At 33.9% G+C, this 12,419-nt stretch overlaps 1 protein-coding gene across 2 annotated transcripts in view; it reads right to left on the reverse strand.

Moving 5' to 3' along the window:
• Positions 1-12,419, reverse strand: part of LOC149786903 (uncharacterized) — a 127,998-nt gene that overhangs the window by 27,544 nt on the left and 88,035 nt on the right. For both annotated transcript variants that reach the window (XM_089977428.1, XM_089977430.1), the window contains one exon: positions 1,866-1,987. In XM_089977428.1, the coding sequence (XP_089833554.1) occupies positions 1,866-1,987 (122 nt within the window). The remainder of the gene's footprint in view (positions 1-1,865; positions 1,988-12,419) is intronic.

The following is a 12,419-nucleotide window of genomic DNA, read 5'->3' on the forward strand; positions in this document are numbered from 1 at the left end:
GTTCAATTTCCTAAGAAGTTTTATTTTGCTAATTTATATCGATTTTATTGCAATTTATGACTCGTATATGAGAACACTATATTTTTCTTTTTTCTGCAAGAGGGATAGTTTAGCAAAAATTCTGCAATTCATAACAGACCTGATCATGTTTTCACTCAACGGTTGGAGCACTGTATTCATTATTTTGGGAGAAGATGTCATTTGTTTTTGGTATTTTTGGTTGCTTTTTCATTCCTAAAGTGTTTTCATTCAAGGTTGGTTCTGATCAGCAGATTCAGAAAAAATCATTTAATTTTTTTGTTGGTGTTTATAGTAGCAATTACCATATTTGATGATATGTGTGTAAAGTTTGACTAAAATGACTTCAACAGTTTGAAGACTTATACTCTGAAAACACCTCCACCTGCCAGTTACATCATACAGGTATAATATAAAGTGTGCAGCCCTCATTAGAATGGGATATAAAGTGTGCAGCCCTCATTAGAATGGGACATAAAATGTGTAAACTTCATTAGGATGGGACATAAAATGTGGAACCCTCATTAGATTGGGATACAATGTGTGCAGCCCTCATTAGATTGGGATATAAAGTATACAACCCTCTTTGTACAAACCTGATTTGAATGGGATGCAATGTGAGTGACCCTCATTAGAATGGTATCTAAAGTCTGCAACCTTCATAATGATGCTGCTTTTGTTTGAAATTTCAGGTTGATTAAGTGAAATTTAAAGTTCTGATCTTGAGAACGTAACTGGTGTTGATGGGTTGAGCTTTGGCAGTCTATGATAATTATAAAGCTTTAACCAGTATTGATGGGTTGAGCTTTGGCAGTCTATGATAATTATAAAGCTTTCATTTGAATGTATTTGCTTAAAGGGGATCAACTCTAATTCTATTTATATATAAAGTTGTGAGTACTGCATAGTAGCTTGATCTGTGTTCAAAGTCTCAATTATTGATCAAAGGTATTGACATTAACTTATTCAAGCATCATAACCATACATATTAAAGTCCATCAAATTAATGTTTGTGAAGGACAAGGAGATCTGAATGCTCATGTATACAATATGTTGTAAGCATGCCACCCATCTTCACCCCAACTGTTAACCACACTCTGAAACCCGCTAACCTGTGCCTACCTATGCTGCAGCATATGCTTATGTACCCTTCACATATTAGCTACTGATGGAGTGTTGGAGCTTGGTAACTGATTTTACTGTATCTAGGACACCAGTAGTTTCTGATGCCCTAATTTTCAACCTAAAGCAAATCATCTCGTTTTTTAGTCAAGTTTTCATTGCAAACTACTAAATTTTAGTAAGACTTGCTTATTGTTTCTTCTGATATTTTGAAGTCTAAATATTTTGGAAGAGCTAGCTTATCTCACTGATTCCAATCCTCTTTCTTTCAGTATGGATAAAAAAAGATTACTATCTACTCATATGCCAAAGTTTTTCTTCATTTTAATGGCAGTTTTTATTGGCTACATCATGTTGAAGAAATTAAAGCTAAATGTTCTTCCCATGGCTACACTGAGGCAGATTAATTAAGCTGACCTGGTTAGGTTTTCAACCCATGCATCCAGAATTCTGAGTCCAATGCTTTAGTAATACTGTGCACTGATGAAGGGAACTAGAATAAATACTTGTAAAAATATTTTGTTCTTGTTTACAGCTTTGGCAAGTGTTTAGGTTTCATAAATGTGCTCCACAATTTTAATAAAGTGCGAAGAAAATACCTGTATCAGTGATTTTGCATCCTGTTTGGAAACGATGGCTTAAACTACTAATAAGAAAATTTACTGCAAACATGTATTTGCAGCATTAATACCATTATTATACCGATACCTGACTTATAATCTTACTTGAAGTAGATGATTGTTCCTGTTTCATGCAAATATTTAAGAAACAGATCCAATTCTTCGCTTTCTTTTATTTGGACAGCACCTCCCTTGTTTAACTCTTCCATGGTGCTGCGAGAAATCACCTGCAATTGCAAGTTGACAACGCACTTGTTTAGTATGCATAATTTATGAATAAAATATTCAACTGCTTTACAAATGTCATTTTGTGACAATGTTATTACATTATGTAACCACCACTTAACAAGATATAGGATGATAATTGACCTTGTCAATATTTACATTGATATATGCATTCTAATGTGATCTTGCCAATATTCAATTAGATATGGGTATTTTAATTTGACCTTACCAATACTCAGATATATGTCGGTATCTTCACTGAACTTTGCCTATTTGTTACTTAGCTTACAGTTTGGCTGAATCACATCAGTAATGAGTTCTGCACTCATCAGCAATGAATGTGTATGCAGGAGGTTACATTAATGACCTTGCCAGTATCCAAGTGAACTTATTACATGGCATGATCACATAAATGAGGTGTTGTACTTCCTGCATCCATCAGCCACTGCATGTGTATACCACAGGGTACACTGATGATGCCGACATTATTCATGGAATTTACAACCAGGCTTAATCAGCTCAGTTGCCCATTCTGTATCCTTCAACAGCTGGACATTGTCACAAGCTACAGAGATTAGTAAACCAACATTCATCAACAAATGGATGCATATACCAGATCCAACACATATGACTTTGCCAATATCCAAACAAGCTTATAGTTTGGGTTGATCACCTCAGTTATATGTCATGTATTCTGCATTGGTCCTACAGACTACATTGTCCGACATCAACAGCAGCATGTGTGTGTTACATAATATAGCATCAGACATCCATCGGAAACCGCATGTGTATGCTACAAGGTACAGTTTCAGACATCAAAACACCCATCAACAAAAGCATGTGTATGCTGCAGGCTACAATGCCATACATCCATCAATAACAGCACGTGTATGCTATATGTTACAGTGTCAGGCATCATACATCCATCAACAAAAGCATGTGTATGCTACAGGCTACAATGCCATACATCCATCAATAACAGCACGTGTATGCTACATGTTACAGTGTCAGACATCAAACATCCATCAACAAAAGAATGTGTATGCTACAGGCTATAATCAATACCTCCATCAATAACATCACATGTATGCTACAGGCTACAATGCCAGATATCAGAAATACATAAATAACATAAATAACAGCATATGTACGCTACAGGCAAGAGTGTCAGACATCAGACATCCAACAACAACAGTATCATACAATCTACAGCGTCAGACATAATTATTTCATTAAGAAGAGCTTGTGTAAACTACAGGCTACAGTGTCAAACATCAGGCAGGCATCAACAGCAAAATATAACATAAAATACCAAGAAGAAGAAATTTGTTTTGTTCTAGATACAGCTGACAGAAGCAAAGTAAATAAATGGCCTAATGAAGATTTTGCTCAATTATCGCTACTTTCACGCCCCTTATCAGCTAACACACATTATATGCCCAACTAATTTGTGAAAGATAATCATAATTATGTAAATACTGATGATGATAAATTATTGGACTGTGACTGATATACACGATGCTCTGGGCAACATTTGTTACAAATTGTAATAGCATCTGCATTTCTAGTTTAAAGCATCCAACTTTTCACAAGTCATTTATTTCTTAATCGTAAAATATGAAGTTTAGAGGTAGAAAGCACATTATTTTGAATCATCTCATTTCTTTCTTTCAAAAGCTATAAATACAAAATAAATTTGTATTAATTTGGAACTAATGGCAGTGAATATGTGAAATGTCATACATTAATGTATTTACATGGAAGAACATGTTGCTTTAATTAGAAAAACGGTGCAACTAACTGAGTTCAAGATCAGGTTTATTTACTGGAGAACTTGGGATGAGATATATAGTGTTCATATTAACTGGAGTACATTCACAAATATCTTTCATTTGATGCCACTAAAACACTTGTGTGTTTATTAGTACTTTCAAGACTGGACTATTGTAACTCAATTATGTCTGGTTCATCTCAAGATCTACTCCAGAAACTTAAAAAAATTCAAAACACAGCTCCTCGGATTATACTTAGAGTACCACGATCAGAGAACAACTCCCCGCTGCTCTGTACCTTACACTGGCTATCCATTCGATCCAGAATCAAACACAAAATTTGTTCTCCGAGCTACATTTCACTGATGGACTCCAGTCCAACATAACTATCCGACCTCACCCATGTGTACACACCAGCAAGATACTTACACTCCTCTTCTGACAATCGTATACTCATTCCCACTATGAAAACGAAATCATATGGACAACATTCTTTTGCATACCAAGGCCCAGCAATGTGGAATGAATTGCCCACTGAACTTAGACACAAAGACACAGTGATCCCATTCGAGAGTGCTCTTGAAACTCACTTATTTCGACTGCAAAAACAAACTTAAGGACCTAATAATGCTTCCTACCTTAAATACTTTCAGCATGTTTTTTTGTTTTCTAATTTCATGGTGTTTGTCTTTGCAATCATATCATTATATATTTTTTATGTTATAGGTGTTGTCAAATGTTGTAAAGCGCTTAGAGCTTCTAAAGATTAGGTGCTATACAAAGTCCTCATTATTATTATATATTGCTATATATTTTTCATATATATATATATATGTGTGTGTGTGTGTGTGTGTGTGTGTGTGTAAAAGTGAATCTGTCAATGTTCTGGATAATACATAGAAAATATAGTTAATGTAACAGAAGATCAGAAAAATATCCATGATTTATTCCTTCAAGAGATTTCGCATCATCATTATGGATGATTCAGGTGAAATATATATATATATATATATATATATATATATATATATATATATATATATATATACAGTAAAACCTGTCATGAGCGACCACCTGTCATTTCCGACCACAATCGTAATGCACGGATCGATTTTACTAAATAAACGCTCTGTTATGAACGACCACCTGCTGAAAACGACCAGTGACTGTGATTTCTTGGCAAAATATGCATTTTGACACTGCTATGAATGACCGCATCACCAAGAAAACAAAACAGATTGACACCACTGACCTTAACTTAATCCTTTGTAAACACTAGAGTTCGGGATAAATGTAGTATGCAAATAAAGTGCACATTAAATAACACAATAGTTGAACAACCATATATCGAGATAAACACCTCTAACCATCATTTAATCCTTTGTAACAAAGACTGCATAAATAGTAAAGATTGCTCTAATAAAGTATTTAAAAAGAATTTGTCTTGCTACAGTACCAGTTTTGTGAAATTTACAACTCCAGCGTACGTTTTCATTTGTAAACTGCAGTAAACCAGACTAAAGTACATGTCACTAACCGCCATTGTAGTGCCGAAGTCATGAGAATAGCCAGTAAGAGTAACATCAAAGGGAGTAATGATGGATACATGCAGTCAATTTAGAGGTTTGTATTTTTTCTTTATCTTTATGAAAACTCGCAAAACGCCGGTAGTCCTGATGTCCCAGTGAGAAATCATTTGAAAGGGCTTCAGTGTAGGTTTGAGTACATCGTTTGTCTTTCCGGTTAACCAATAATGCCTGGAGGGTGAATGAGCTCATTGTCTTTAACACTAGTAAGTGAGAATCATTTCCGGAGTTTTTTAAAATTATTTTTATTTCTTTTGTTAGTGTTTCACCAAGCCACATCTGTTTACCTGGGTGCAGATGGTTGCAACCTTTGTGTATGGAACTATAACGCTGTTGATTTAAACTTTGTCTCAGAATAAATGTATTGTTTCTTGATGAGTTAATTATGTCTTTCTGTTTCATTCATTGGTACATAATATATATTTATTCCACATTTCCCCAAAACCTGATCAAAACTGATAGTCTTTATAACATCAACACTAATAACAATGGCAGAACCTCCGTTGAAAAAAAGAAAAATTTTAACACTGGAAGAAAGGATTAATGTCATTGAAAGAAATGAAAAAGGGGAGACCGCTCGCAAAACAGCAGTCAGCTTAAGCGTCGATAAAACACAAGTTCAAAATGTAATGAAAGACAAGGAGTCCAGTAGAAACGAATGGCAGAAAGGTGCACAAGCACAGAGGAAATATGCCACGGCATGACAGACAGTTTACGGAGATCTGAACGAGCGAGTATTTTAGTGGTTTTGGGATCACCATGTTGTAAAGCATATTCTTTAATCTCTTTTGAATCTTCTATGACTGTAGAATGTGAAATAACCTGAGGCAGAATTTCACCAACAGATGACTCATTGTCATTTAAAAGATATTAAAGAATATGATTTACAACATGGTGGTCCCAAAATTTTGCTTCTTTGCTCAGAAATGGAGATACCTGTTCAGACCAAATAGCTGAGTAAAACATGTCAACAAAGAAGTATAATGGATTTCTTAAAAAACAAGTGAATAAGTGTATAGAATAAGATATATATATCTAACTGTTCATTTTTTGTACATATTAATGTTATGTTGAAATATATGTTGTTTGATAGATGTATATCTTTATTATATCAAGATATTTTGAGAGGAATGCATGCAATATTTAACAAGATTTATGAATAAAGGATATGATACATGTACAGTGAGTATGGGTATTATTTATTTTTCAACAATGCTAACTACTGACCCTGAAAACCAGTCCATTTTCACACAAGTCTTATGAGAGACCACCTGTCTTGAAACACCGCTTTTGGTTGACAGAAGGGGCAGTCTCTCATAACAGGTTTTAATATATATATATATATATATATATATATATATATATATATATATATATATATATATATAAACATACATACATACATTGATTTAATGAGTTGATTGTCATGACGGATATAATCTGATTGTAGGACATGATATGCTGAGCAGAGAGACTTACTGAATCACATGAAGGGATGTAAATTGATCAGATGGATATATTGGTGTAATAGGATGGATATAATTTGATCAGCTGAATTGACTGGAGCACTTGGTGGTATGTAGATTGATCAGATTGAATGATTGGAGTACCTGGTGGGATATAAAATAATCAAATGGATTGATTGGAATACATGGATGGATATACAATAGTCCAATGAATTAACTGGAGTTCCTCGAGGGATAAACAATAGTCCATTAGATAGAATGGAGTACCTGGAGGGATATAAAACAGTCAAATGGATTGAATGAAGTACCTGGAGGGATATAAATTGATGTAATGGATTGATTCAAGAACCTGGAAGGATATAAGTTGATCACATGGACTGATTGGAGTCATTGGAAGGATATAATCAGATTGATTGGTTTGATTACTCAGAAGGATACTGAGTGATCAGATAGATTGATTGAAATACTTAAAGTATATAATTTGATTGATTTGATTAATTATAGGGATATAAAGTGATCAGAGACAAGTATTTCGTGTTAAGGACATGTGAATGACTGCAATGGCTAATTTAGTATCAATCATTTGGTTGTGTGGAGGTTTGCTATTTATGATGACAGACACATTCATCTGTATAGGCCTTATTAGTATTTACTTTATCATTACCATCGTTGTAAGTTGTACAAGTGTTAAGATCAACTATCACTTTTTTTTAAAAGGGCTCCTAAAGACTCAGAACAGTTAGGTTGTGATCTTTACAATGAAGACGTATTTTGCCAATTCTACTGTATTACAGTGTCAGGTATACAGAATTTATGGTGGTGACAATAAAGTGAATCAAGTATTTCTAGCCTGGAATTCGGCCACCTGTAATCATATTCAACATACTGCAAAATCTGACTCCAGAAAGAAGTCCAGTAAAAACAACATTCGAACTACGGTATATTTAAAGAGATATTTAGAAAGACTTTGCAAATATTTTTATTAGTCAATCTGTAGATTTAAGAGAAGTATCAGTTTTGAAGATTATGTGCATACACCACAAATATGCATGAATATATCCATACTCCACACAATCTTCATGACTATATCCATACTCCACATAATATGCATGAATAAATGTTTATTCCACACAATCTACGTGACTATTTCTGTAATCCATTCACTCTGCATGACTAAAAATTATGCAATTCATTAAAGTATTCCAAAAAGAATATGTTTGCATTAAAGCAGATAAGTGGCACATTAAGGATAAAAATCACACACAAATTATCAAAATTAGACTAAAATATTTAATACAATCTCACTCTAGCAGGATGAATGTCATGATAGTTAATCTGACATGGAATGATATCGCATCACAACATATCCTTGTAATGTTCAATTAGGGTAACAACTGTATGGAATTTCTCTAAGGTGCTTGTCTGTGAAGTATTGAACAGCACAACAAATCTGAAAAATGTTTCCGTGAATGAAATTCTTGAACAAGACATCCCTGGAAGGGACTGAGGTCTACCGTATGAGAATTTACAGAATTCAAGATAAGACCATTTCTTTTTTTTAAACTGATATTCTTGAGCAACAAGATTTTCAAATAAGCAACTGTGATGGCCATACTGGATGCATGATATGAACCATTTTCATTTCGGACAAACTAAACATCATTAGAAGACATCTTCTGGAAGCCTCATGCCAGTAACACCTTCCATTTACAATACCCCAAAACTCACTTAAAAAGAAAAGGAGTAGCAACAAATTTTCAAGATGGCTGCTCTAAGGGCCATAATTGATGTAAGATGAATATGACTTCTTTTATGAACAACAAGGCATCACAAGAAGACATTCAGTTAAAACCCTATGCTAATAGGACTATTGACTCAAAGGTAATTGCAATTATATAATTTTAGACGGCATATGTGGTGGTCATAATGGGTGGAAATGCAGCAACATTTTCACATCAGGAACAACATGATATCATATGAAGTTTTCTTGTGAAAACTCCATGCTGATATCACTTTCCATATAGTAGAAGTACTAACAATATGTTCAAAATGGTTGTTATGGTGGCTATATTGCATGTTACATAAACATGACTTATATTCAAGACCAACTAGGCTTATTAGGCTGATATGACCCTAACTACTATTTTGGAAAAGTGATACCAAGATTTTCAATATGGCCACTGACTTGACCATACTGGATGAATAAATGCCCATATTTTTCATATAGAGACAACAAGAAATGTTAAGAAATCTTCTGGTGAAACATCCATTCAGCCACAGTGATAATATTTTCAAGATGTCGGCTGTGGTGGCCATACTGGATGTCCAACCATTAGCATTTTAATATAGGGCCAACTAAACCTTTGAATGAATGTGTAAGTATAGTTTCAAAGCAACCCTCATCTGGATACTTAAACAACTGATGAAAAGTAAAGTATGTGGTGGTTCAAGAGACAGTAAACAGTCTAAAATATTCAAAACTAAAGTGAAACACAAAATAAATACTGAAAGAGCTTTTCTGTTTACAAATTTGAACAATTTCAGAATCAGGAATCTGTTATAGAATGTCACACACACACACATCTCAAAACACAATGATACAGTTGAAGATAATTTCAATTTTGAGTATATACACCAGTAAAAAAGTTCATGGGAAAAAGTTGGAAAAACCACAATACCAAAATGTGGGCAGAGTGTCTAAGGGGGTGAATCTCCCCCAGAAGCAAATGAATGAGCAATTTTGCCACTATACATTTGCATGAAAATTGTAACTGACGAATAAAAATCCTCATACTTTAGTATGATGCACACATCCAGTGAAGCATTATAAAATACTTTAAATTCTCATTGTAAACTTTGAAGACAAAACAATGTGCTTCCTTTATTTCAAGACAATTATATCATTATTATTCTGAAATGTGAAAATTCAGGACATCAAAATAAAATCCAAATGGAAATGTTTGATACGTTATAGATCAGGAACTAATGAATTAGAATTTATTTCCATCATTATATCTATCTATCTATCTATCTATCTATCTATCTATATATATATATATATATATATATATATATATATATATAAAGTCACACACATACACACACACTGGACCTAAAATAGAACATAACACACAAACATGGCAATAGTTCTATGAAACATTTTGTTTAATGCATGAATCCTCAAGTCTCTTTCAGTTAGCAAAAAACAACAATTGATTATTCTAAAAGACTCACATTCAATTTAAATTTCATTCGTTTACTAGTTAATGAATAAACATGCCAAAGTTTTAAAAATAGTCAGGCATGTAAACGTACTGAATGGCTACCCAGGTTCCTGATCAAAGGGAAGTTATATTAAATGTGAACCTGAACTGCCTTTGAGAGGTATAAGCATAATTATTGCTAATACATGTGTCCAAAAAGCGCAATCAGAGCGTAAAATAGTAATCTATATACTACATGCCATAAACAAAGAAATCTGTATAAAAGACGTACATTTATGCTTTTACTGACCTGGCTCTGCAGTCAGTTAAAACTCATTGTCATAAATCAGCTTGGTCCAAATATGAGGAGAATACAGACACAAAACAAAATAATAAATTATTTATCGATAACATTCGCATTAGCTAGTCTGCATCACATGTTTAAGTTTTGCTGAAAGGTCGTTAAGTCAAGTCCACAAATACCAAATGCTGCATTTCATCACTGTCGAATTCGTATTTAAAAATTTGTAAAGCACTACTGATACTACATCTTCTTTAACAAAATCCCTCTTGTTTAACATATTTTACTCATATAACATCCACATGTCACAGCAATAAAGTCTGTTTCACTTAATATTTGGAGCCGTTGTTTTTTAATATAGACTGGTCTGCTATTTACGGGTGTTAAAAACTATAATTAATATGTGGCACATGATTTCAAATTCAAGAAACCCGTCTGTTTCTTGGAATCATGTACAGTTACTATAAATAGAAAATAAGGAGACCGTTTGGTATACATAGCCAAATGGTCGCAGACGTCAAAAATATAAGATCAGATGAGGAGGTCTATGATGGATCATTGTCACACGATATAAGCATTTAACCATACTCGTTATTCTGTGTCTCACTCGCTTCTGACACGACTAGATTTTTGTTGTTTTTTTTACATGGACTAAACAGGTATCCTATAGCTAATATTATTACCTAGGTAATTACGAATGGGCGGGTACCTAAGTACCCGGGTACCTGTTGATACCTTTATCAACAAATAATACATTCTCAGCTTAAAATCTGTGAGCAAGAACTGCTTTTGTATGCTTACTGCCTTTGATGTTTCAAATACATTATGTTCTCACCAAGAAAATTGATCAGTATACATACAGTGTAAAAAGCTACTACAATAGACAATGCATTTTTCTCCATACAGAACCAGCAGTCGGGAGAAGCAGACTGTTACGCTTTGATGCTTCAAATCAGGAAAATGGAGTGTGCAGTTATTTTACCCATTTATACATTTGCAACTGTTCTGAAGTGCAGAGAAGAAAACATAAATGCAGTTATTGTCTATGAAGTTAGCATGGGCAAAATTCCAATGGTCTTGACCAACAACTAACAAGCCAGGTTAATATAATAAATTATCTTTTTAAAAAATTTCTTTGAAGCAAAGGTGGTGGTGAGTTATAGAGAAGTCAATGGTATAATGATATACATGAAGAACTAGAATCGGCCAAGGTATCTCACTTGAATAATTCAGTGCCCTCAATCCACTGTCATTCTTATAAGGCAAATGTAGGAATCAAATATCAGTGGAATATAAGGTTTCTGTAGAGGGCACTGAATTATAGAGTGAAGTATGAACCCTTTTATAATTCATCAGAAGACAACCCAGCAGCCTCAAGTGAACTGAATACCATATGAAAAAATATATTTGCTTGCACAACAGTCAATCATAAATTAAAAAATTTTGTATCCCTAAGGATTTATTTTTTTCCTACTAAATACGTTCCAACCATTTTAACCTATACCCCTAGCCTGCAAAAAATCTCAATGGATTGCACTATTTAGAAGATCGATCTGTGGGAACATTATGAAGAAGTTATTTCCATCATATTAGCATGAAATATCCCCCATAAAAAATTACAACATTTTACCTTTGGCTTACACATGAAGATATCATTCCAGTTCCATACATTTCCGTTAAAATTTGTTATTAATAGAGACTTTAATAAAACTGGATCATTTTTAATCAAAATCAGCTTTTCTGAATTCTGTTAATAGGCTTATGTGAAATTTGTGTGTGTGTGTTTGTGTGATATGGATTTTTAATGTAGCTTTAACAATTTTTCAGTCATACCGCTATGATGTTTGCATTGTGGCAGTTTATAGTGATATCTAGCACTGGGCATCAGACCACAGACATTTAGTAGTCACGTTATCCTGACACCAGACTGACCAGTCCTAACACTAACATCTTAATGCTGAGCGCCTAGCGAGGCAACTGTTAGTACCATTTTTAAAAAGTCTTTGGTATGACTTGGTCAGTATTCAAAGCCATGATCTCCTGCATTGAGACAGACTCTCTAACCACTAGGCCACTGGAGCAGCTGGCTAATGTTATAAAAACTAT

Source organism: Sinohyriopsis cumingii, chromosome 12 (assembly GCF_028554795.1).
Source record: "Sinohyriopsis cumingii isolate HCF-2022 chromosome 12, ASM2855479v2, whole genome shotgun sequence".
In the NCBI taxonomy this organism is placed as follows: Eukaryota; Metazoa; Mollusca; class Bivalvia; order Unionida; family Unionidae; genus Sinohyriopsis; species Sinohyriopsis cumingii.